General features: G+C 47.0%; 1 protein-coding gene across 3 annotated transcripts; it reads left to right on the forward strand.

Moving 5' to 3' along the window:
* The first annotated feature begins 96 nt into the window (after positions 1-96).
* On the forward strand, positions 97-24,693 carry LOC114240895 (tyrosine-protein phosphatase 10D). Of its 3 annotated transcripts, none has more exons than XR_016324134.1 (16): positions 97-418; positions 5,662-5,926; positions 6,009-6,115; positions 6,314-6,488; positions 14,943-15,046; positions 15,127-15,592; positions 16,264-16,361; positions 16,693-17,319; positions 17,386-17,503; positions 17,574-17,885; positions 18,065-18,138; positions 19,853-20,087; positions 20,180-21,157; positions 21,480-21,687; positions 21,763-22,973; positions 23,557-24,693. XR_016324134.1 is itself a non-coding variant. In XM_028171569.2 (16 exons), the coding sequence occupies exons 1-16, from the start codon at positions 173-175 to the stop codon at positions 23,586-23,588; spliced, it is 4,881 nt and encodes a 1,626-aa protein (XP_028027370.2). In that variant the 5' UTR covers positions 97-172; the 3' UTR covers positions 23,589-24,693. The 3 variants fall into 3 exon arrangements, 2 of the variants coding, with proteins under 2 accessions (XP_028027370.2, XP_028027373.2); XM_028171569.2 differs by having other exon boundaries at positions 21,763-22,598; XM_028171572.2 differs by lacking the exons at positions 5,662-5,926; positions 6,009-6,115; positions 6,314-6,488 and having other exon boundaries at positions 240-418; positions 21,763-22,598.
* The last annotated feature ends 1,747 nt before the right edge of the window (positions 24,694-26,440 follow it).

A 26,440-nucleotide genomic window follows, 5' to 3' on the forward strand; every position in this document is an offset into this window, starting at 1 on the left:
AAAAAAATAGATTTTGAGTATTTATCGTTCTCTTTTGGTAGAATTTAGTAGATTTTAACCTCCACAAGCAGTAGATTCGTCAAATAAAATCTGGTCACACTGGTACTCTGTGACCAAAACAGAACTTCACAAAAGTTGAAGAAACGAGTCAAACAGGCTGTAATGTTTTAAAATGGTATTGTGCACCTGTGTGTGTGCCACAACAGAGCCAAACGAGTGCAATTATATTATTATCAGAAGTGATGGCACAAATGAACCATGTCCTGCTATAATGAATCAAAATAAGTGTAGTGTTTCGAAGAGAAAGTGTCCTGAAAACGAAGAATTGTCTTCAATGACGTGGAAAAGGTTGAACTTGCAAGCGACTGGAGGATGCGCACGCGCTGCGGCCCTGGCACTGCTTCTAGTTATCCTTGCGGTCAGTACGAGCCTTTTGTACGGTTTACTAATTTTCCAAAATGCATTTTGGATGACCTTTTTGAAAATTTAATATTATAGTAAAATGAATTATACAAACATAAATTCATAACAGTATATTGCATATTTGTCAACACATTTATTATACAAAATTTACATTTAACTAATTTGGTTAACTAAGTATTTCTCATGTGTCAATATGTGTGCATGTTTCACTTATTTATAAATGAAGCTTTATAATACCATTTTACCAAAGATCTTTGCTTAGTTTTCGGTTGTTAATAGTTATATAGCTCACGTCCCACCTGGTGATGGCTACTGAAATCCATAAACAAAAGTCAATAGTGCTAGCCAAGGCTGAAGGCTCAGGTTTCCCATTTCTATTAAATTACCAATAGGACAGCTGACTTAATTCTAATTTAAGCATAAAAATTCTTTTGTAAAATAAATATGTGTTTTCCAAAATTAATATAAATTAATTTGTAAATCTGTTCAGAAATTGATAGCTTAAAACATCTTGAAATCTAGTAGTGGGGGCACTTAACAAAAATAGGATACTTTTCCATGTTTATAATGCTGCTTTGGGAATTATAAATGTTTGGAATTAGCTTGTGAACTACATAAAGACTTATTTTTTTAAAAGAGTTTGCTTTTACACATAAAAACTAACATTTTAAAAAAGTTTTTTTTTTTCATAATAAATTAGCAATGAATGCATATATTATAAACCAATAATCTCAAGCAAAAGGCAGGCATTCAGAATCAAATGCCAACAAAAATCTGCCTACATGACAATGTAAAGCTAAAATTAATATTCTTTATTTTGTTTTTAAACATTTTTTTTTTTTTTTTATGCCTCGAGTCTCTTCTTTTACGAATGACTCTGCCAATGTCAGGTAGATAGAATATCAGTGATATAGATAGATTGTAGCAGATGAGATTAATGAGAACTGGAGAAAAATTTGTAAATATTTTTATAGTTTAATGTTATCGCGGGTTTGTAATTGTGCTTCAATACTAAATGTGGAGATCTAAAAGCTGCATTTCTTTAATCTGTGCTTACAATATAATTCTGAATTTCTAAATTCTTAGTGCCTAAAATCATGGCTAGTGGGGCATGTGGTACATCCAGCATCATCCTGTCTCTTTATGAAGTAAATTAAAATTTTGGGACTAACTATTTTTTTTTTAACTGTTATTTTTTTTTCGTGACCTTCATTTTTTTCCTGATACCACAGCACTATGAATTTATAAAATGTGGGGAGTGAGGTGATATCTAGTTTTGAACCTGAACAAGCAATATATTAAATTATATTTTTTGTATTTAAAGTAAAATATAATATATATTTATTGCTTCCCAAGATGTTTCCCATTACATTTTAAATGCATTATCGTTTCTTCAAACCAATCATGGGGATCATTGGAGGGGAAAAAAGAACTTGGAAAGAAAAAACTGAAGTCGTCATGGCCTAAAGGATAAGATGTCCAGTGCATTCATATCTAGCGATGCGACAGTGTTGAAATCCTGCAGGCAGGCACCAATTTTTCATTAGAAAAATTACGTACTTAACGAATGTTCACGATTGACTTCCACGGTGAAGGAATAACATCTTGTAATAAAAATGAAACCCGCAAAATTATAATTTGCATAATTACTGGTGGTAGGACCTCTTGTGAGTCCGCACGGGTGGGTACCACCGCCTTATCTATTTCCGCCATGAAGATGTAATGCGTTTCGGTTTGAAAGGTGGGGCAGCCGTTGTAACTATACTGAGACTTTAAAAGTTATATCTGAAGATGGGTGGCGCATTTACGTTGTAGATGTCTATGGGCTCCAGTAACCACTTAACACCAGGTCGGCTGTGAGCTCGTCCATTCATCAAAGCAATAAATATAAAAAAGACAAACCTTTTCATCACACTATGTTTGCCCGACATTGGAATTGAACCCACAACAAGCGGCGCAACAGTCAGGGCGAATAGCTACGGCACCACCGAGTTACTCAACGATTGCTTGCACAGATCACATCAGAAGGAATTCACTGAGCCTCTAAAGCATGCTTGGACCGTAAAAAAACCACTACCCGCTTTTCATGTCAAATCGTCATAAGGGTCCCTCACTTAATATTTTTTTTCTGGGCTGGTAGCCGATCCTTTACGAGGTCCCCGCACCTAGGGCGCGCGCGCGCTATGTGGGACCGGAGAGTACGCAAATGCTAGGAGAGGACCGTTGTAGAGGTCTGTTCTGTCTGCTCTTTGTTTGAGTGCTGATTATCTATATGTGTATACGTATATCTACTGTCTACTGTCTCTGGTACCCATAACACACGGGGGATCCTAAATTGGGGCCGGAAGATCGTGCGTAATTTGTTCTCAGTTATTATTATTATTATTATTATTAATAGTTACCTGCATTATTCAGCACCTGGCTGGGCTCGAATCTGAACTATAAGTTTTTTAATTTATTTAATGGCCTGAGTTTTAGTCCAGTGAGCCATTTTTCTTCCAATGTATTATTGAAGCCGCGGGGCGAAGCTAGTCTAAAAAAAGTCTCCTCAGTTACTCCTTATATCATCAGCTACCTATCAGTGAAAGTTTCGTCAAAATCGGTACAGCCGTTTCAGAGATTAGCCGGAACAAACAGACAGACAGACAGACAAAAATTGTAAAAAATGTTATTTTGGTGTATGTACCGTATATATATTCATAATATGCATGTAGTAAAAAGCGATTATTTCAATATTACAAACAGACACTCCAATTTTATTTATATGTATAGATTTAAACCTGAAGGTACAGTAATAAACCTATAAACAATGTTGCGTTCCCAGCATATTACCATATTTTGTAATCAAACATTGTACACACAGCTATAAGCTATGTTATGTTTGTACGTGATTACTGGTGGCTCAAAGGTCTTCCTAGTTTCATCAGGGGACAGGTGGGCGAGCAAATACTCAGAGTTCTGACGTTCCTCAACACTAATTGGAAGTCTTTTTGTTACTTGCGGACGGGAGTACGTTCTAACTAACGCAATACATTCACGCCCTCGCTGTGTCGATGACTGCCGTCGTCACTGAATCGTTAGACAGTACTCACCTCGCGACGAGCCTCAAGAGTTTCGGTGTGCGACTGTCGACAACCGTTACTGTCTTCCTTTTACCTTCCCTCCATTGTGTTAGATGTTGCGATAGTTGGATACTTATTAGTTCTTGACTCAAAATCAATTTTAAAATTTCAGTACGTCAAGCACGAAAATCTATCGAATTTGTAATGCGAATGTATCGAGTCCTCGATACGAAAACGGATCATAACATTAAATGGTAGTACTGGATAGCCAGCCTTCGAGATTTACGTTACCGTATGTCCAAACAATTTTCGTGCCCTCGATTAAGAGTATAAGTTTCGAGAACGTGACGCGTCGATTGCGAAACTAAAGTAAGTAAACTCATTCGTGCTGCTGAATTTCATTCTTTCTACGGCCGGTAGGGGGCGCTGTTTAAATCCTATACATTTTTTCTAGATAGCGATACGAATACTTTTTCGATAGTCAATCGTGCTCGTCCCTCAGGTCAGTCTTCGTAATTTGAAATACGACTGAACTTGATCACACGAGGTATATTTTGAAAATATTTTATGTAAATGAATAAATAATTAGATAAATAAATATTGTGTATACTATTTGTGCATTAATATGTAAAACACTATATGTACAGAATAATATGTGTGAGTAGTATAGTATATACACTACCGTCCAAAAGTTTGGAAGCAGTCAGATAAAATCTGAGAAAAGACCGTTAATTTTTTTTATTTTGATCTTAACTTAAAAATTAAGCAATAGTTAATTTCTTGAAATATTCTCCATTTAATTTTTTCTGCTCTCTCTCCAATAATGTACACAAATGCTCTGAATTTGTTGATGATCCATTTCTTACCCTTCTGTCGAGTTCAATGTAAAGTTCAGAAGTAAGAAAGTTCAATGGGACAATTCAAGAAAGGTCAGGTCATTGAGATGGCCGTTGCAAATTTTTTAAAATATTTTATCTTTTTTTCTTTTCCCAAAAGCTCTGACAAAGTTTCGACGGCCGCTTAGGATTATAGCGTCTTGTTAAAAAGTGAATTCAGGACCCATGTGATTTAGTCCACTGGGCATGGCGGCATCTTTGAGAATTCAAATACCCTTATTTATTGAGTTTTCCGGTTATCTTCTTCATCTTCATCGGTAGTTCCGGGCTTATTGTTGCCAAAACTCGCCCAATCCCTGACATGACCACCACCGTGTTTGATGGCAGACACTGTACGTGCTTCTCTCTCTTCTTGTAACCGGTGGATAAACACGCGTCTATTGGACCCGGTTGGAATTATAAGTGATTTCCCATTGAGCTATGGTCCAGATTATAAAATCTGCGCATAAGCGCCTCATTCTAATCTAATTTTCTTTGCCGATTTGACGTTGACTGTATCCTCCTCGCGTAGTGTACAAATAGCGTTTCGTTGTTCTAGTGTGATTTGCTTGCGTTTTGCCATTTTCAGAAGGATAGGTACGAGCAAAGCAGTAAGGGAAATCTTCCTAATACAGACAATATTAATATCACAAACTTCGCGTGCTCAAGTGAGACTAAATACGGTCCTAAAAATTTAAACTAGCAAAAATGCGAAAATGAGAAGCGAAGCGAGGGCGGGTCGCTAGTAAAATATAAATTAAGTAGCGACCCGCCCTCGCTTCGCTTCGGAAACTCTCTCTCTCTCTTCCCAGCTATTTATCCCACATGGTGGTGGGGTCAGCTTTCCTGACTTTACTCCTCCTTCGGAAACTGTAATTTATTATTGATTTCTCCACTATTTAATGGATGCTATTATACATATACACCTTCCTCTTCAATCACTCTATTTATTAAAAAAAACCGCATCAAAATCCGTTGCGTAGTTTTAAAAATTTAAGCATACATAGGGATATAGGGACAGAAAAAGCGACTTTGTTTTATACTATTTATGTAGTGATGATACAATTTTTTACTACATACAGTCCTGCTGTTTTTTTTTGTATAAAAATATATTATGTGTTTTCAAACTTATGGACGGTAGTAGTAGAGGTAGGTAGTTAGTAGTACGAAGGTATAGAATGTATACTTACATAAGTATGTTTGGTATCTTCAAATAAATGTAGGGCGCACCGCGGGCACTGTTCGGTAGGTATGGTTAATTAAAAAAGTCATCAATGCCACGAATATATTGTGTATTGTAGTGCATGACGAGGTGCGGCTCGTGTGCCGACCTGGTGATCGAGATCCCGGGCTCCGGCGCGGGCGAGGATGGAGACAGCGTGAGCGGCTTGTACCGGCTAGACTACCGGCCGCCCGAGGGCACGCCCGCTCCGAACCACACCGTCCCCGCGCGCGCCTCTACCATTAACTTCCAAGGCCTGCCCGGGACCAAGTATCATTTCATGCTCTACTACTCCAACTCTACCTTCCCTGATTTGCTCACCTGGAACCAAACGATAATTACGGGTATTGCTATATTTATTTAATCAGATCGTATGTTTATATAAACCTTTTACGGAGAATGAACTTATGACGTGAACGCTCGCAGCGCCGGAGCCGCCAACGAACTTGACGGTGACCTTGGGCCGCAACAAGCAAGCCACCATATCCTGGTCGCCACCCACCCAGGGTAACTATACGGGCTTTCGTTTTAAGGTAATTTTATTGAATTGTTTCCACATTGATCCGCCGGCATTTGACGTCGATCTCAGTCTTCCAATTAGATTTTAGATAAAGTTTCATAATTTGAATGACGTTTTACTGTAAAAGTTGTAACCGGCTCGTGTTAAGTAGACGTGAGGTCGTCGCGTGTGTGGGTGAGGGCGGGACTGTAGTGGGCGCGTGGCGGCGCAGGTGATCCCGCTGACGGAGCGCGCGGAGGGCGGGCAGCGCAACATCACGGTGGAGCGCGGCAACGACACGCACGTGCTGCGCGACCTGTTCCCCGGCGCCACCTACCAGCTGCACGCCTTCACGCTGCTGCACGACAAGGAGAGCGCCGCCTACGCCTCGCGCAACTTCACCACAAGTCAGTAACCGACCGACTAGCCTTACCGTCGCGCATTGTCCGACACCTCGTCTCGGCAACCCTTCCGGTTATAGCAGTGCAACGGACACGCAATACCAAATTTTGATGCAAAAAAATGTCACCCCTATTTATTAACTGTTTATTATTAATTATTATAGCCGGCCACCGCGGAGGGTTCGTCCCGTATTGCCTTGCTGCAAATATATCCGCAAAATGCGCAAAAAGTTTCAAAGTTGTAAAATATAGCGAACGAAACATCATTGTATTCACGATAGATACGAGTAGATAGAGAGATAGATATAGTACAGAGTCGACGATATATGTGCTATGTACACGTCACACGAGGCTGTCCGTCTGGGTGCGGATCGCGCGACATTGTCAGATCGACTCGTCCCTCACCTTCATATTGGATTTTATAGATCTTGAAATTGTTTATAACTACGCCTCATTGTGATTGAAGTCGGTAGATCTACGCCTGGTTAATGGCACGTCATGATATGTGCGGTGACGTCGCCTCGAGTTGTCGAGTCTGTGTGGGATACGGCGGGAAGCAGGAGGCTGGGGGCGTCCTAGTTACTACGACGATTACCTTCAGTACTATATTCCATCATATTAATTCACAAAAAGCTTCTAAACAAAACCAGTTTGTTAGTACACTCCACGATGATCTCATTGATGTATTTATGATATATTTTAGAATCGGTTTGAATAAAAATTTGTTGATAACTGATAGAATCGAACGGGCAGGCTACGACCCTCGCCCGGAGCCGCAGCACTTTGCTCTAAGCAGTAAGAGATATGACACAGGACATTGATACACTATCATTCAATATTTCAACACAACAATGAGTGTCCTTGAATAGACTCAGGAAATATCAGAACAATAGCTCCGTCACGTCTGGTACGTGATGTGACACTATTGTGCGCTTATCGAGGCTTCTGTCGTCCGCGCTCTTTGATAGACTGTCGACTTTAAACTCGTGACCAGTTGACGCTGACATGTCGAATGTAGGTTCTCTTACTCAAGACCGTCTATAATTCGGCAATTCGACTAGATCGTTGTAAAAGTGTAGTTGCGTAACGGGTGTTGTGTAAGCGCAATGAAACCACAAACTGACGTTTTCTCAGCTGTGAGTGCCCAAGCCTGGCCGCGCATTCTACGCACGCGCCGATACATATTGTATTGGACCGCGCAGAATGATACAAAGGGTACAGGCGCACGGACAGTATGCGTCCGGCACTAAATAACTGTCAGCTGACGGCGCCGCGTCGTGGTACCGTGGATCGTCATTATTGTTGAGTCTGATATGTATTTTGTATGTTACGGCTGCGGCTGCCGCGCACAGGAGCCGGGAGCGCAGGGTAAGCTCCCACGCGTCGTGCGTCACCGCCGCATGTGCCGCCTGCTCCACGCATGCATGTTATGTGCAACTACTCGTTTTGTTTGCTTGTCTTCACATCTGCCTACTTCTTTATTTTGCCTAACCTAATTTTATTGAATGTATGGTATTTATTATGTACGCATGAACGCTTCAAATTCATATTTTTCCGAAAATTCAAATGAAATAGCAAGTTATATGAGTTTTTCAGACTTTAAAATATAATGCCTTCGCTCGTGTGTTCAACCTTGAATCTGTCTGGCGACCAACTAACGCTATTATGACTAAAAATACACATTGCCGTACTATTCAATAACAAAAAATGTTTGTATAAAACAACTAAATGGCTTGAAACTATTAGTACGATGCTAATTATTGAAATTGTAAATGAAAGTCAATATATACAGTCGTGGTCAACTAATTAGGGACAATCTCTAGTTAAGCCAAATTCTGAATATTTTTTTTATTTTCCAATGAGTCTTAGCAATATTCCATATCTTTTACATGTAAGTGTAATTAGTCATTTATGTGCGCGATTATACAAACAATAACAACTTCTTAAACATTAAACCTCTTTACAGTATAGCTGATACAATATCATAGTGCTATTGGTTCAAAGAATGCTGGCTGGCCATTTAATTAGGGACACTGAGGTATTGCGTTCTAATTTCAAAATTGGAATTTTAATACTTTTTTGTTTCTTTTCTTATTGTTTAGTGGTCGTTTTGGCGGCAATCCAGATTTTTTATTTTAAGTTTTGAGAGTTATTTTGAAGAAAAATGGGCAAAAATAAAAGTTGCGATCCAACACCACGAAAAATTATCATGAAGTTTGTCGAGCGTGGTTGGTCATACCGAAGGATAGCACAACATTTAAATTGTTCAAAAACTATGGTATGCAACATTTCAAGCGCTATAAATGTGTCCAGAACAAAAAGATCGAGAAAAACGACTCCGCAAGAAGATAGAATGATAACCAGGTTAGCTAAGAAAGATCCGTTTCTAGGCTCTATTTTAATTAAACACGAAGTGTTTGGGGCAAACGAAAAAGCAGGTGTATCTGCGAGGACCGTTCGACGACGTTTGGTAGAAGCAGGGTTGTTCGGAAGAGTGGCTCGCAAAGTACCGTTGTTGAAGAAAGAACATAGAAATGCTCGTTTGGCATTTGCACGTAAATATGGACATTGGACCTGCTGAGGAGCATCTCCCTATCATATGGACGTTTCAGCAGGATAACGACCCGAAACATACCGCCCATTCAGTCAAGTCGTTTCTTACCAGTCAGTTTGTATCGGTGCTAGATTGGCCAGCAAATAGCCCGGACCTCAACCCAATTGAGCACCTTTGGCACGAAATCAAGAAAAAAGTTGCCACTTATCGTAATACAAATTTGGATGAACTTCATGAAGCTTTTTGTGAGGCATGGGCAAACATTCCTGTCGAAACATGTCAGAAACTGATAATGTCTATGCCACATCGGTGTCAAGCGGTAATTACTAACAAAGGTTTTGCTACTGGGTACTGATTTTACACGTAATAAAATGGAGCTGTTAAAGATATTATAACACTGAAGATTATAAGTTTTGTGTAACTGTATTTTTAATTATACTTTACTGTCCTTAATTAAATGTCCACTACAGAATTGTACCTTAATATTTAATACATGTTTAATCTTTGATATTAAATACTTTTTCTATTTATTAAATCTTTTATTTACAGCCATTTATAGCATAATAATCGGACCACATTATGCAAATAATAGGTGCTGAGAAATCAATAGGGTTTTATATTTAAATGTACATAACCGGTTATAGCCCTTCACTATCTTGAATGTCCCTAATTAGTCGACCACGACTGTATATATTTTTTCCTACCTACTCGCTGGTGGCTTAAAGGGTTATTTCAGCTACGCGTGGACGGGAGGTGAGCTCACAGGCTCGACCTCAAATAAATTGCAAACACTGGCCGTAACAAGAGCAGTGCCTCGTAGAATCTACCACCGGATCTAAATCGCAACCCACTCAGAAGATCTGGCGAGAAATTCAGTGGGTTATGTCTGAGAGAGTCAATATAATAAGAGATATAAGAACACTAGGTGCGCCTTCAGCTCCTTCGTCATCCGCGGAAATCAATAGTCAATATAACATAACCGTTTTTACTACGGACAACTAATTATGAAAAATACACATCATGAAAGAGGAGGTGTACTTACTATAAATAACACAATTACCCAGTCCTAGGACTGATTCGAAATAATGATTTCAATTGTGTGTTCGATCAGTACGGCAGAACACAGCGCGATACAAGATGTCACACATATAGGTACATATACAAGTAGGTATATATGAGCGGATGCTGGGCGCGGACACACATTATCAGTTACATTAACTATAAAGCATTTGTTGCGTAATTACTATTAAAGCACTTTCGAATTCATTTTTGAATCAAAAAACGACACAAATTACCTCCACCTCGGTATGGTGCGGCAACGGAAGGCCATGTCTACCTAGGTACCTACTTCACAACAATACAATTAAACTGCGTCCGCTCTCGAAGTAGTCTTAAGTAAATTCATGAATCATGAGCAGCGTAGAAAGCGCCGCGAGCTGCGACCGGGGCACGTCCTGCTCCGCTGTGACGTCACAACACAAACACATTCAACTTCAAACTTGTCATTGTGCATAGTGTACGCCGCCTCAAGTTGTAAACCAATATAACGATCGGACCGCAGATCAGCGTCGTCGGAGCTCGAAAATTGTGGCCAAACAATAAACGTTTGCATTGATGGCATGTCAGACTTCTTCTGATGTTCAGCATGGCTCAGTATGGCATCGTAATGATTTCTCATTATGATGCCATATATATACACTAAGCAAAGTCATAATGTGGTGCGAAAAGCGGCCGCAGATTTATACAAAATCCAATGCTGCCACGCTTAAGGTAAAATATGCTTCTAAACAATAAGTCGTATTGAAAGGTTTGGGGGCCATATTTCTTAAAATTGTAATTCCGTGCGGAGGCTGACCGAGCGGCGCCGCGGCGCCCCTCTCGGGACTGGTTTGCGAAACGCGTTGCGGTCACGCGGAAACGAACTAATACAAATACGCTACTAGGTGCGCTCCGTGGTTCTGCGTTAACTTTGAAATAACTTAAAAACATTACTCCACGCGCTTGTGCGGTCTCATCCTTCAGCTACATATGCTGTACACGTGTGTGCCACCATTCGTTTTTCTATTTTCCCTGTAATTCCCTTATAGTACTTTCCGTTTCGTAGCTGTCTGTAGACTGCTAGAGTACGGAGCTCCGCGCTAACTACCGCTAATTGAATGAAAAACACAGGATCTTCAATTATGATGCGGTGATAGTTCTACGACGGAAACCTTCCCTGGAGTGCTGAGAACAATTGCATAACTCTCACCTCAGTGGAATCAGTGGTTTAAGAACACATACAGACATCTATTTTTATTTAAATATATCTAAATAAGATAAACTTACTGGTGTTAATATTGTAGGCCCACACGGGTAAGGGTCACACAGTCATACAGTCAATCTGAAGGCTGGAATAACCCTCACAGAATGTAAGTGGAGCTTCGGCCTTCTATCTCGAGGCGGACGGTGACGTTCACTTTGAGCTGTCTATGTGCCCCCGTAGCCTCGCAACACTAGGCGTGTCTGTGTGTGTACCACTAGAGGCACCGACTGGATACATTAGTGCTTACTCGGGATAGTTTTTGGCAGTTCCCTTAATGTAAAACCTTTTATAGTTTTACAATAACCATAATGGCTGGCTCCCAAGGTCCGGGTTCATTTTATTAACAAGTATACCTTTATATATTAACATTTCAAAATATAATTGATACACTAAGGGTCAATCCCCACTGAAAGAGCAGCGGCGCGCAGCGGCCGTAAGAGCAAGTGACTGAGCGCGGCGCCGCAAGGCGCAGTGTGGCGCCGCGCGGGGCAGTGCGGCGCCGCGAGAGGCAGCGCGGCATCCCGAGGCGCCGCAATGAGCCTCCGCGTGGTAGCTTTGAAAACTAGTGTGCGATCTACTTCACTCAAGGAAAGTTGTGTGGCAATAAATATGGTGGATTTGGATTTATGTATCATAGCACTGGCTGTAGAAGAAGAACAAGATACCCTCTAATAAAATGACGCGAAATGCGCAAGCGGCAGGGCGGGCGGGTATGAAATGGTCGCTCGCGCGCAGCCGCGAGTCTGTCAGCTGCACCGCGGTCGGCCGCACGTCAGCTAGCTGCGCCGCGATCAGCCGCGCGGCGCCTCTTTTGACTAGTCGGTAGAGGGCTCGTGCAGCCTCGCGACGCCACGCTACCCCTCCTTTGCCTTCAAATGACTATGAACTTTTTAATCACGTAGATAAGATTCAAAATAGTTTGTAATATTTTGCCTCAAAAAGACGCTGCCGGCCGCTGCTCTTTCAGTGGGAATTGACCCTAAAGCTACTACAGAAAAAACGAAATCGATGGATAAACAGAAGGTGTACACATATACAATCTAAGTATAGATTTGTGTTATAAGTTTGTTAAAGGTCAATGAATGAGGAAAAGTTCGAAGAAATCAAAAAATCCTACTCATTTGGCAAGTCAACAGACGCACGTCATCACTGCTACATAAACACTAGCTAGGTCCCCGAGAGCTTGGTGTGTTCTCGTATCTTTAAACTATTGACTACACAACTGAAAGGTATTGCATGTAAACAATGAGGCGTGTGCGATGCTGGCTCCGCTGTATCTACTTCACACCAGCGCTGGACTACTCATTGCCCACGCTAACTGCCGGTCAGCCCATGCATGGAGCCATACTGCGGTTTAACTACAAAGCAAGATTTAGGGGACCGACGCCTTTTTGGAAATGGCACACCTGGGATTGCAACATGAGAATATAAAGCAAATAATAGTAACAACCGCGCGGAGGCTGTCTGTAGATGCAGACTCCACTTCTAATGTTCAGAACTAAACACGCGAGCACATTCACTGGGCAACACTACCACGCTAGGCTCGTCTTAGTGTGGGAATGTCTAGTTGAAAATGATTTGCACTGAGTTTGCTCACTATAAGGTTAAAGATACGGTTGGTACATTAATACTGAAACAAAATAAGGGCTTGTTATTGCCGTGTCAGAATTGTTCACACACAAAATAAATTAAATAATTATTACACTAAATTCAGATTTTTTTTGTTTTTGTTATTGAGTCTATGAAACCAGAGAATTAGAAAATAAATTATGCCAACATTTTGTGCTCACGAATGGTTAAAAATAGCAATACGCAATTGCCTATGCGGACGACATGGTCTTGGTGACGCCGACTTTGGACCGGATGCAAACAAAACTTGAGCAAACAGCCATCCCTGTGGAGGAAAGAGGCTTGCGTATCAACAAAAAAAACTACCCCTCTAAAGCTCCATACTGTACGTTAGAGTCAGTACAAAGATTCGCGTATCTGTGGAGTTTCATATCCAATCAGGGTGGTTCGGACGAGGATGTAGAGGTACGAATCAGGAAAGCCAAGGGTGCGTTCGCGCAGTTGAAACTAGTCTGAGGGTCAAGTGCCCTGACACGTTGGATCAAGCTGACCCTGTTTTACTCCATTGTTAAAAGTGTTCTCCTGTTTGTATGTGAAACCTGGAGGGTGATCAAGACATTTACGAACCAACTACAGGTGTTTGTAAATAATTGCTTGAAGTCGATACTCCGCATATTCTGGCCAGACACTATCTCAATAAAGATCTGTGGACTAAATGTGGCCAAGCCCCCATCGCGCAAGACATTGTCCACTGAAAATGGCGTTGGATATGACATACTCTACGGCACGACAGAGTCAACGCAGCATCGATCGCGTTTGAGTGGCGACCGCGTGGTAGAAGATGACCCGATCGTCCTGTACACACTTGACGACGCACCGTTCAGAGCGAGATGAGGACTGCTGCCTTGACCTGGAGGGAGACAATATCTGTGGGGCCTATGCATCAGCGGGGTACCCTATGGCTACAACAACACAGAGGGGCTTTCTATCTCTTGTCTCAGGTGAGCCGCAGCGCTCCGGTGGTAACTGGGATTCGATAACTTGCTGCTTTTGTAGGTACATCAGTAACGGTGATAAGTAAGTAAGAGGACTCTTTGTACACATGAGCGCTCAAAACATATTTCTGAGAACGAATATTTGTACAGAAATATCAGTCGCCAAATCGATAAAACATCAGTAAGGTCGCCGTGTAAATGCTAAGGTCGCAACGACTCATCTCGACGGTGATAGAGGATCCGCGGTTTAACGTGCTTCAAATTAGGAATACAAATATAATGAAACAATTTATACCCAGTTTCCTGTGAGGGGCAATATTTCACAGCTTCGACTTTTCATCGTTGCTTTAAATATACATAAGTCTGTTCTATCTGTTAATACTCAGTACTACCTACACCTACATGTAAATTCAAGTGTGTGCTACCAATAGAGTATCCTCTGATTAAGTTGAAAAAGCGCCCTTTAACAAAAAATAAATTTACGTCGCATTTAATTTATGTCGCCTTTTAAGACTGTCCTCCCGCCAATCTTAGTTGAAGCAAGAAATATGTATATAAAGATCGTTCATTGTTTATCAGTATACTGCGAGTTAAAAGATTGCATGCCTAGTATTTGTAAAATAAATCCATCTATGGAACTAAAGTGTGATGAAATCGCACCGAAATATGCGTTCTTAATGAAGTATAGTTATCTCTTGTTTCTTGTGCATGTTCGCTGTTCGCTGATTAGTTTTTAAAGTAATAGCTTCGTTTACTTTCTTGCTATTGCCGATAATATTGAGTTGCGCTATTAAATCTATTTTTTTCACAAACCCATTGAAGCTCATGTAACACCTGCCCATTTCTGCTACAACGTAGTCGAGAGTAGCCCAGTCGCTGTACAAATCGCGCAGGCCCGGTCATCGCGCCGTTCAGCTCGTTCACTGTCGTAAAAGCTTGAAGCACGCTCGCACTTTTATTATTAGTAGTGTTATGAAATTGAATAAGCTATCAGCAGAGACAGTGGTGAAGGTACGAGTGTACCGTGCGCGTGTCCACAGAGCCTAACACGCCCGGCAAGTTCATCGTGTGGTTCCGCAACGAGACCACGCTGCTGGTGCTGTGGCAGCCGCCCTACCCGCCCGGCGCCTACACGCACTACAAGGTGAATCAATTAATTAAAGATATGGTTATCGTGTAAAGAACTGGCCGTAATATTTAGCGTCGCCACTGTGCGGCGGACAGGTGTCGATCGAGCCGCCCGATGCCCGCGACTCGGTGCTGTACGTGGAGAAGGAGGGCGAGCCGCCCGGCCCCGCCCAGGCCGCCTTCAAAGGTCTGGTGCCCGGGCGGGCCTACAACATCTCGGTGCAGACCGTCTCCGAGCCCGAGATCTCGGCGCCCACCACCGCCAAGTACCGCACCGTGCCGCTGCGGCCGCGCAACGTGACCGCGCCGCCCGACGACCTGCGCGAGACTGCCTTCCGCGTCACGTGGCTGCCGCCCCTGGAGGAGAGCGAGTTCGAGAAGTACCAGGTGTCGGTGTCCGGGGGCGGGGCGGCCCGCCGGCTGAGCCCGCTGCTGCTGGGCCGCGACGAGGAGCCGTCCTGCTGGTTCAGGCGGCTGGACCCGGGCGCGCACTACTCGCTCACCGTTAAGACCATGGCCGGGAAGGTGACCTCCTGGCCCGCCGCCCTCGACCTCACGCTCAGTCTGTATTCTTTGTTTACTCACACAATCCGTTCTAGTTCTCTTAGTTTATGCCTTTTCGTTTATTGGTTAGATGTTTGGACGTGCTCACGGTCCGTCTGATGTTAAGTGGTTGCCGGAGCCCATAAACGTCTACAACGTAATTGCCGCCAGCTACCTTGAGATATATTACAGTACAACAACTGTCCCACCCTTCAAACCGAAACGTATATTGCTTCACGGCAGAAATAAGCAGGGTGGTGGTACCTACCTGCGCGGACTCACAAGATGTGTTACCACCAGTAATTACGCAAAATAATTTGCGGATTTGATTTTTATTACCCGATGTTATTCCTTTACCGTGGAAGTCAAACGTGAACATTTGTTAAGTACGCATTTCATTAGAAAAATTAGTACCCGCCTGCGGGTACTAATTTTGGTACCGATGCATAGCTATCGAAGACTTTAAATAACGATTTTTGTTTGTTCGTGACGGCTGCGCATCCGGCTCCGGACGAGCACGCCGCGTGCGCTAGTGATTGGAATTTTAGATATTAGGTTTATACTTTTCAACCCGTTTCACGTTTCAAAAGTAATTCTAATTGTAATGTACGCCTTTATTATAGTTCGTAATGAGGTTGCAGTGCATGAGATAAGAAAGTATAGAAAATAAACATAAGTCCAATACGACAGAGCCGCTGCCGGTGCGGCGCCTGCTGGTGAGCTCGGCGGAGGGCGGGCTGGGCGTGGCGTGGCAGCCCGCCGACGGCAGCGCGCAGGACGAGTACAAGGTGTGCGCTCTCTACTCCATATCGACCAGCTTCAATACATATAATAATTCAATATTTTTAAAATCTTCACTGTCCATTTTTAGTAATTAATCAATTTTAATTTTCAATCACCGAAAAATAAGTCATTGCTTATCAAACACAATAAACACCCAGTTTTCTTTGTGTTTACAAAACGAAATGTGCGTGAAAACGTGTGATGCATAAAACTGATCTAAGTCTCACTCGGTCGTCGAGCTGCGGCTGTGTTGTAGCACGCGCGGAACGGAACACTCGTGAACTCATTAAATAAATGTGAGACTTGAGCTCGAGTACAGCCGCGCCTCGCCCGCAGGTCTCCTACCACGAGGCGGGCCCCTCGCGCGACGACAGCAACACGCTGACCACCACCGACACCAACGTGACGCTGGACGCGCTGCTGCCCGGCCGCAACTACACCGTGTCCGTGCGCGCGCTGTCCCGCGCCGTGGAGTCCAACGAGACCTGGGGCTGGGGCGCCACGCGGCCGCTGGCCCCCGTGGTGGTGCGCGTGGAGGCCGCCGCCGCCGCCCTGCGCCTGCACTGGCGCTCCGACGTCAACTCGCGCCAGACGCGCTACGTGCTGCGCTACCGGGCGCGCGTGCCGGAGCCCGGGCCGCCGGCCGAGTGGCGCCAGCTGCGGACCGAGGACACCAGCGCGCTGCTGGCCGACCTGTTCCCCGGCGCCGTGTACGAGATCGAGCTCGCCGCCATGAGCCACGACCTGCCGAGCGAGGCGCACCGCATGCTCAAGCCCGTGCGGCCGCTGGCTGCCACCCGCCTGTGGGTGGAGCGCGCCTCCTCCAACAGCGCGCTGGTGCAGTGGCGCGGCCCGCCGCCCGCCCGCAGCGTGCTGGGCCACTACGCGCTGCGCTACCGCACGCTGTCCGCCGCGCGCTTCACCGAGCTGGACCTGCTGCCGCCCGACGCCGCGTCCGCCGAGGTGAGCCCCGCCCCCCCGCCCCGCCGCGAGCCGCGGGACCCGACCTCACCTCACCTGTTCGTGCAGATCACCAACATGACACACGGGGAGCGCTACGTCATCCAGCTGGACACGGTCAGCGAGCCCGGCGACGGCGGCGAGGTGGTGGAGAGCGGGCAGCCGCTGTACGCCGAGCACACCATCCGTGAGTGCGCCCCTCCGCCGCCCCGCCGGTGCGCGGCGCGACCAGACCCTGACGCCACGGAGCTTTGCAGGTCCCAACCCGGTGTCCGAGGTGGCGCAGCTGGTGGGCACCCGCAACGTCACGCTGGAATGGCTGAACGGCTCCGGACGCGTCGACCGGTACGAGGTGCGCTGGTGGCCCACGGACCACGCCGAGCTGGCCGGGCTGGAGGGCACCGACGAGGACTCTGCGCGGGGCGCGGCGGGCGGCGAGCGGGCCCGCAACCTCACGGCGCCGCCGGCGCTGCTGGCGGGGCTGGCGCCGGGCGTGGGCTACACGCTCACCCTGGCCGCGCACTCCTACAACCTCACCAGCGACCTGCTCACCATACACACGCGAACACGTAATGACCTTGAATACCGTTATTTGTAATTTCCGGAAATAAAACAATGCAGCTAAATTTTATTTACTTTAGTAGCAACTCAACGCCTAAAAATTTCTTATTTTCACTTGTTAAAAATAAATAAATAAATAAAAAGCTCCGCTATTATCCAAATGTAAGTGTAAGCTCGCGCCCCGCAGGTCCGCTCATCCTGTCCGAGATGACCATCGTGAACGAGCCCAGCGACGACGAGGAGGCGCCGCCCGGCATCATCGTGAGTACACTCCCCAACACTTCACTCTTTTCTGTTACGTCCCTCTTCTGTTTATTGTTCACATTTTCAATAAATAATTGGCCGCTCCCGACTTCTCCCCCGGGAGGTCTCTACTCATACATGCATGTGTATATAGGGTTGGGGAAAAAGTTTCTTCGCCTTTTTAAAGAAAATTCACAACATTTTTTAATCTTGTAGGTAAGGAGGGACATGATCCCATTGCTATAGAAATTTTGGCGCTTCTGATCAAAATACCGCGACAATTGGTTTTGGCAGTCCTCTCGTGATGTTAACCTGACTGCCTAAGAAATTCTAAAGAGACCGAAACAGGTGCAAATCTGAAGGTGCAAGATCAGCATTATACGGCAGATGCATTAACACCTCCCAGCCAAGCTCTCAATTTTTGCTGAGTGGCTAAAGATGTGTGAGGTCTAGCGTTATCATGACTTGAAAAACAACACCCCTTCTGTTGATTATTTCCAGCCGCTTTCTCTCAACTTCTTGCTTTAATCTCATCAGTTGTTCGCAGTAGAGTTCAGAATCGATGGTCCTGCCTGGAGGTAACGGCTCACAATGAATAATGCCCTTCTAATCCCACCACACACACAGCATCACCTTGTTGCGAGTTAACCCGGGCTTCGCCACAGTCTGTGAAGCCTGACCGGCCTTTGACCACGACCTTTTTCGCACGTCCTTGTCGTACGTGATCCACTTTTCATCACCAGTTACCAGTTTCTTCAAAAATAGTTTGGTTTCAGTACGTCGTAATAAATAATCACAAATGAGTACACGGTTCATTAGGTTTCTTTCAGTGAGCTCGTAAGGTACCCAAATATCGAGTTTTTTTGTACCCAGTTTTTTTTTCAAATGCGCCAAAACTGTTTTTTGGTGAATTCCCAGTTCTTCAGCTACGTCGTAACTACTGATATGCCGATCTTGCTCCACTTTTTCCAGGGCGACCAGAGCGACGTGCACCTTGACGTCAAAATATCCGGATTAAAAACGCTTAATCCAAATTTGTGCTACTCTCACAGACACTGACTGCACACAGACTTGTAGTCCATAAACATCGCAAATTTCTTTCGCGACATTTTTACTTTTTTTGTAGTAAAATTTTAAAATGTATCGAATTTCTTTATTAGATTCACTCATCTTGACAGTATGAAAAATAAATAAAAATCACACATTTTCCTAATTTGAATTTGGAATTATCTTGTTTAAAATTTAAACTTTTAATGATACCAAAACCAGTGAGATACAAATAGTATAGCAAAAGAAATTTTATTACTTTTCCCCAACCTGTTATATGAGTCACACGTGGACACACGCACATATTCATGTCGTCGAATCAAATCATCAATGCCTCCCGTGTCTGCCACCCTGAGCTACAACCGTCCGTGCTCATGCAGCGGGTCACAGAGGTCCATAGTCGCCTACGCACCGGCCGCCGTGACCTTTCTCTGATCAGAGATCACAGAAAAGTTATGGTTAACAGTTCGCTCACCATTCATCATTCTAGACAAGAAAACAATAAAACATTTCGAAGTCAACCAAGAGAATCTACATCTTTTTTATAATATTTTGTGTTGATAACATTTAGCCCAGAATTCAACAGCACTCTCCCGAGCAGCTCAATCAAAAGTAAGCTGTTCGTAGTTAAAAGCTAATGGTAACATTGAACATGGCTTGTAAAGTGAGACACGCCTCGCGGCAGGTTCTGTTCACGCCAACGCCGAGCTCCGCCACGCGCTTCGACCAGTACCGCTTCCTGCTGGAGGGCGCCGCCGACGAGCCGCCGCGCGACGCCGCCCTGCCCGCGCAGCCCGCGCCCCCCGCGCCGCGCCGCGTGCACTGGCCCGGCCTCGTGCCCGGCCGCCTCTATGACGTCACCATGTGGACGCTCAGCGCCAACGTGACCTCGCACCCCGTGCAGCGCCAGACCAGGCTGCGTACGTATCGAGCGCCCGCCGCGTCCCGCCACGCCCTGCCACGCCCCGCCACGCCCCGCTCCGCCCCGACTAACGCGCCCCCTTGTCCACAGACCCGCGGCCCGTGCGCGCGCTCAACGCGACGCGCGTGGGCGCGCGGTTCGTGACGCTGACCTGGGAGCGGCCCGGGGGCGACCACACTGACTTCGAGCTCCAGTATTTCGCCGACGAACAAGTCCGCACCCTGGTCACCGACCGGCTGTCCATCAACGCGACCGACTTGGAGCCGTACACGTCGTACGATTTCACCGTCAGGGTGCGGTCCGGGGACGGCGGCGGCCTGCGCATGGTGTCCCCGGAGCGCAGCGTGGCCGTCCGCACCGCCGAAGACGTGCCCGCCGCGCCCGCCGACTTCAGGCCGGCCGACGCGCGGCCCAGCTCCCTCACCATGGCGTGGCGGCTGTCGGCGGCGCAGGCCCACGGACTGCTGCGCCGCTACGTGCTCACGTACGCCCCGCACGGCCGCCCCGAGCTCACGCGCTCGCTGGAGCTGGCGGCGGAGGCCACGCGCGTCACGGTGGAGGGCTTGTCGCCCGGGGTCACGTACGAACTGAGTCTGCACGGGGAGACGGGCGCCGGCCCGGGGGCGGCCGCGCACTGGACGCAGCACATGGCCATCGGCGCGCCGCCCGCCCCGCCGCCGGACGTGGCGCCGGCCGCCGTGCGCGCGACCACCACGACGGTCGTGGTGCGGTTCCGCTCTGACTACTTCTCGGCAGTCAACGGCAACGTGACCGCGTACACGCTGGTGCTGGCGCAGGAGAACCGCTCGGAGACGCCGGCGCGGCTGCCGTCCTGGCGCGACGTGCACGCGCTGCCGGTGTGGCCGCCCTACCAGGTGACGGAGCCCTACTACCCGTTCCTGTCGTCGCCGGTGGAGGAGTTCACGCTGGGCTCGGAGCGGTGCGAGGGAGGGGGCCGGGCCTACTGCAACGGTCCGCTGAAGGCAGGCACGCGATACTTCTTGAAGCTGCGCGCCTTCACCGCGCCGGACAAGTTCGCCGACACCGCCTACGTCGCTGTGGCCACGGGTGAGTCGCTCCGAGCACACCGGGACATGGGCTCCATGACTCAACTCAACTGTTGAAATAAAGTATTGGTTGACAGCAAAAGAGTAATCGGTACATAACTAATTTAACTTTCATCGCGTTTAATCGCAAAGTGTATTTACCTAATCACAAAGACGACGAAGCAATCACTGATTACGGCGATAGGGCCGGTATCTATCGGCGACAGATAACGCGCAGTCGCTCGGGAGGCTCTCGCCCGCGCGCGCCTACACTACTGATCCTATTCAATTATACGTTTTACATATTTTCAATCGAATTGATCGGAAACCTCGCGTGTTCGCAGAGGTGGACAACACGGCGTGGATCATCGGCGGCAGCGTGTGCGGGCTGGCGGTGGCGGGCGCGGCGCTGGCGGCGCTGGCTGCCTCCCGCCGCCGCCGCCGGGCCGCGCGCGCACCGGCCGCGCCCGCGCCGCGCCGCACGTCCCGGCCCGTGCGCGTGGCGGACTTCATCGACCACTACCGAGCCATGTCCGCCGACTCCGACTTCAAGTGCGCTCCTGTTTCCGTTAGCGACCCGCTCGTGCGACTGGCGGCCGGACGCTCATGAGCCTCGTTTTGGTGCAGGTTCAGCGAGGAGTTCGAGGAGCTGAAGGACGTGGGCCGCGAGCAGCCGTGCACGGCGGCCGACCTGCCCGTGAACCGGCCCAAGAACCGGTTCACCAACATCCTGCCGTACGACCACTCGCGCTACAAGCTGCAGCCCGTCGACGACGAGGAGGGCTCCGACTACATCAACGCCAACTACCTGCCCGGGTACAACTCGCCCCGGGAGTTCATCGTGACGCAGGGCCCGCTGCACTGCACCCGGGACGACTTCTGGCGCATGTGCTGGGAGTCGGGCTCGCGCGCCGTCGTGATGCTGACTCGCTGCGTGGAGAAGGGCCGCGAGAAGTGCGACCGCTACTGGCCCTACGACACGCGGCCCGTGTACTACGGGGACATCGCCGTCACCGCGCTCAACGAGAGCCGCTACCCCGACTGGACCGTCACGGAGCTGCTGGTGAGCCGCGGCAAGGAGCAGCGCGTGCTGCTGCACTTCCACTTCACCACGTGGCCAGACTTCGGCGTGCCCGAGCCGCCCACCACGCTGGCGCGCTTCGTGCGGGCCTTCCGCGAGCGCTGCCCGGCCGACGGCCGCCCCGTGGTGGTGCACTGCAGCGCCGGCGTGGGCCGCTCCGGCACCTTCATCACGCTGGACACGGCGCTGCAGCAGCTGGCGGCGCGCGACGACTACGTCGACATCTTCGGCATGGTGTACAACATGCGCCGCGAGCGCGTGGCCATGGTGCAGTCGGAGCAGCAGTACATCTGCATCCACCAGTGCCTCGTGGCCGTGCTGGAGGGCCAGGACCTGACGCCCCCGCACAACAACAACCACCACCACAACCCGGCCTTCGAAGGTAACAGTGATCCCAGCGCGCGTGCGGCCCCGACGGCGCTCCCGCTGCAGTGACTGCGGGCGCGGCGGCGGGCGCGGCGGCGGGCGCGGTGGCGGGCGCGGCGGCGGCGAGCGCGACGCCACGTGAGCACCACGCCCCTCATTCTCTGCTCGCTTGCAATCTTCCTTCCGCAGTCTTACCATACTGATAAAATGTTCAACAATAAGAATTTCTGAGATGCAAATAATGGTATTACAAAATTTCATCTTATGGCGGAAATTACCACAGCATACAATATACTTGACAGAAGCTTGAATCCCGCTCACGACACTTCCAAGTTAAGCCGCCGCCCGCCCCCGGGTCGCCGCCGGGGTCGCCTGAGAGAACCCTTCCTTGGTACCTGCTCCGATATGTTCCGTGACTTGTACTTATTAACCAGATAATAGCAATAATATCAAGTGGAATGGATAAATATGATCTATTCCTAAAAATACAATGTAATAAATTATAGGGAACAAGTAAATCGTGTTAGTCGCCCTCCCCGCCCCAGGAGAGCCGCCCTCGGTCACATATTTTCTGTGAATAAAAAATTACGTAGTGCTTCAGTTGCTTGTGGGAGGCAGCGGGGGCGGGGCGGGGCGGGCGGTGCGGGCGGGGGGGCGCGGGGACGGTCGGCGATATAACAAGTTCTAACTTTTACTGATCTGACCGCCTAACTTTTGTTTGTCTGAATTTGAATACAAATATTAACAACATTCTATTCTATGTGCACTTATGAGTTGAAAAAATGTGCTGAAATTCATTTAAATGTCGGGGCAATGCAAATTTAAAACAAAAGTAACTGGATCGTAATATGAATATGGTTTTGATGTGGTGCATGCGCCGTAGTGATGAGTGCATGCGCCTGTGCACTCGCGACGCCGGAGTGTCCCCCCTCCCCCTCCCCCTCCCCGGTACTAACGCTTGGATCCTTCCGCAGACGACGAGGGCATCGCGGAGTCCGGGATGTGACCGCGCGGCCAGCCGCAGCCGCGCCCGCCTGCTGCCCCCGGACTTGTATTCATGCAATATAATATAATGACGGACCAATCGCTCGTGTGCGTGCAACTTTAGGAAATGGCAGCTTTTTTGTTGAAGTCGGCGGAGACGAGATATGTTTTTGTAAACGATTACTGTTTATTGACGTTTTTATAATATTTATATAGCTTTTACTTGATCATGACACGGACCCGCCGCACCCGGCAGCTCCGGACACGGTGCCTATGAATCTCAAACTCGTTTTGTACTTAACTTGCTCAATGATACTTCGAGGCTGATGACTGTACTTAAGTGATTGTGATGACGACAGGGCGCGCAGGGCCGCCACACTTCGGTCATTCTCATAATTTAGTTGTATATGCATAACGCACAACCGCACTCACGTGGAGCTCACGGGGGCGCACCGAGGCGCACAGAGGCCGCCCGCACGCCACTCTCATGATGACGTTCAAGTTGCGCACACTTGTACTTAGTTACTAACTAGAGAGTAGAAGCGAAGTTTAGTCCGTGAGCCCCGCGCGCGTGACGTCACCCGCGGAGGGACCGCCCTCGTTGTCATTTTGTGAACACTAGGAGTTTGTATTTACTTATTAACTTAAAATTAGGATTTATTTACATGGTTGATGGGATATTAAATAATGTAATATAGTGAGTTCCGAGTGTTGAGGCCTATGTTTAATTTTAAATATAAAAATGAAGTTGCACTTCCGCCGGCGCACACACCGCCGGGCCGCAACACGACGTTAGCTATTCGACTACCTCGAGGCAGCTCCCGCTCTAAACTAATAATTACTATATACTAATGTACTGGCGAAAATGTGCTCGCACCGGGGACAATATTTCCAAGATCGATTGAGTGACTATTTTAAGTACACAATATATAATACACTATGTATCAGATTCCTCGTCATAAACAGGATCCTGTGCGCTCTGCGATAACGAAATGTACTTTGTCGAATCTGTAACTCTAAGCAGAGTCGTCACAACACGGGACCAGAAATGTAATGTTACTTTAATCAGAACGCATCGAGGCGATCCCTCGCACCCGCTGGTTTCGGAAATAAAGAACCGATGGTTATATCTGTGTTTCTCTTCCATTCCTTGCCGACGTCTTGAACGTCGCCTCCCAGCTCCCTGAACCCTCGCGACAGGGAGACAACGTGATATGCTCCGCGCCCAAGACCGTCCCCAGAGAGGATCCCCGACTGCAGAGAGGGGTAATGTTTTTCCAACGCATTTTTTGCCCCTGTAGGCAGACGAGCATCCGACCCACCTGACGGCGAGTGGGTACAGTCAACTGTCGCTCATGGTCGTCAGCGATGCCAAAACATAGTCATACTGGTGGTAGGACCTCTTGTGAGTCCGGTAGGTACCACCACCCTGCCTATTTCTTCCGTGAAGCAGTAATGCGTTTCAGTTTGAACAGGACAGTAGGGCAGCCATTGTAACTATACTTGAGACCTTAGAACTTATATCCAGTAACTACTTAACACCAGGTGGGCTGTGAGCTCGTCCACCCATCTAAGCAATAAAAATAAATATGTATGTGCGTTTGGATGCATGTCAAATTTTTTAGCACGCTCTACAACCCCTTGCAGGGTAGCCGTCGGAGCACCGCAGCACATGAGGAATGTCTTCACGACGATCTAATCTTAGAACCGATACGTAAGTAGCGTCAGAACGTTACTGTGACAATGCGGCGCGACACGATAACCCTCTTATCGTGGCCGACGTTAATTACTAATCTGACTCAGGCGACGGGGCAAAGCAAAGCCGCTGTCGCCCAAAACATCTCTTGTCAGGTTCCCCGGATACAAACTCACACCGTCCGAGTCGAACTCGTCGATTACGACGTAGGGTTTGTGAGGCACCTATGTGTAAAGGAACCTAATAACACGAGCCAAGATTATTAATAAAGGTTATTGAGGAATGCGACAAGTTCGACGAACAAACTAACCCATAGACACAGCCCACTGAGTTTCTCGCCGGATCTTCTCAGTGGGTCGCGCTTCTGATCCGATGGTAGATTCTGCGAAGCACTACTTTTGCTAGAGCTAGTGTTAACAAATTCTCTGAGGCTGAGCCCGTGAGCTCACCTGTCCGGGCGTAGCGGGAACAACTCCTTAGGTTACTAGTGAATAGCTAGGGAAAGAAAATCTGCAACCTCAACCTTTTTAACGGGGTGTAAAATATTAGAAGTAATTAGATTCGTCTCAGTTATGAAAGTTACATAGTGTGTATTGTCGCAGAAAGTACATAAGAAAGAAGAAAAAGAATGATTTACTGTATTCTAATAAAGATCATAGAAACAAGATTTACAGTTCGGACCTGCATCCAAAACTAATTGACTTCATTGATAATCCGATAGTTGAAATGTGTGAAATAAAATTATGAAACGAAACAAAAACCCGACTGCACATAAGAACTAACGAAGAAGCTGAAAACCAGCTCTACAATATCTCTAGGTTACTGTAATGTAAATATAACTTGAGTGCTAGTCATAGATTTAGTATTTTTAGTACAATGTGAGTGACAGTGTGATCAAACATTTTTATTTATAAACGTAAATATGTTTTTATTTTCTTTTAACTTTGGTACACAACCAACAGCAGGTCTTTACTTTCCTAATGGCTCTGCTATCAATTCCACATTAAAAATGACCTACCTAAGGATCTAAAACCTGACCTAACATTTTAAAAACAACATATTTGGTGAGAACGAGGGAGATAAAGTAGTGTGAATTATTTTCTTTTGATACCTAATTATTGATTTTTCAAGTTTAAAAGTGTAATAGTCAGAACAGGTTCACCGTGAAATTTTATTTA

This window comes from Bombyx mandarina, chromosome 13 (genome assembly GCF_030267445.1).
Source record: "Bombyx mandarina strain Sakado chromosome 13, ASM3026744v2".
Classification (NCBI taxonomy): Eukaryota; Metazoa; Arthropoda; class Insecta; order Lepidoptera; family Bombycidae; genus Bombyx; species Bombyx mandarina.

Excerpts from the sequence above, each read along its gene's own strand:
- LOC114240895 (XM_028171569.2), top strand. The coding sequence starts at position 173 with ATGGTATTGTGCACCTGTGTGTGTGCCACAACAGAGCCAAACGAGTGC. Across the intron at positions 6,116-6,313 it reads ATACGGGCTTTCGTTTTAAG|GTGATCCCGCTGACGGAGCG; the intron begins GTAATTTTATTG and ends GTGGCGGCGCAG. Across the intron at positions 20,088-20,179 it reads GCAGCGCCAGACCAGGCTGC|ACCCGCGGCCCGTGCGCGCG; the intron begins GTACGTATCGAG and ends CCTTGTCCACAG.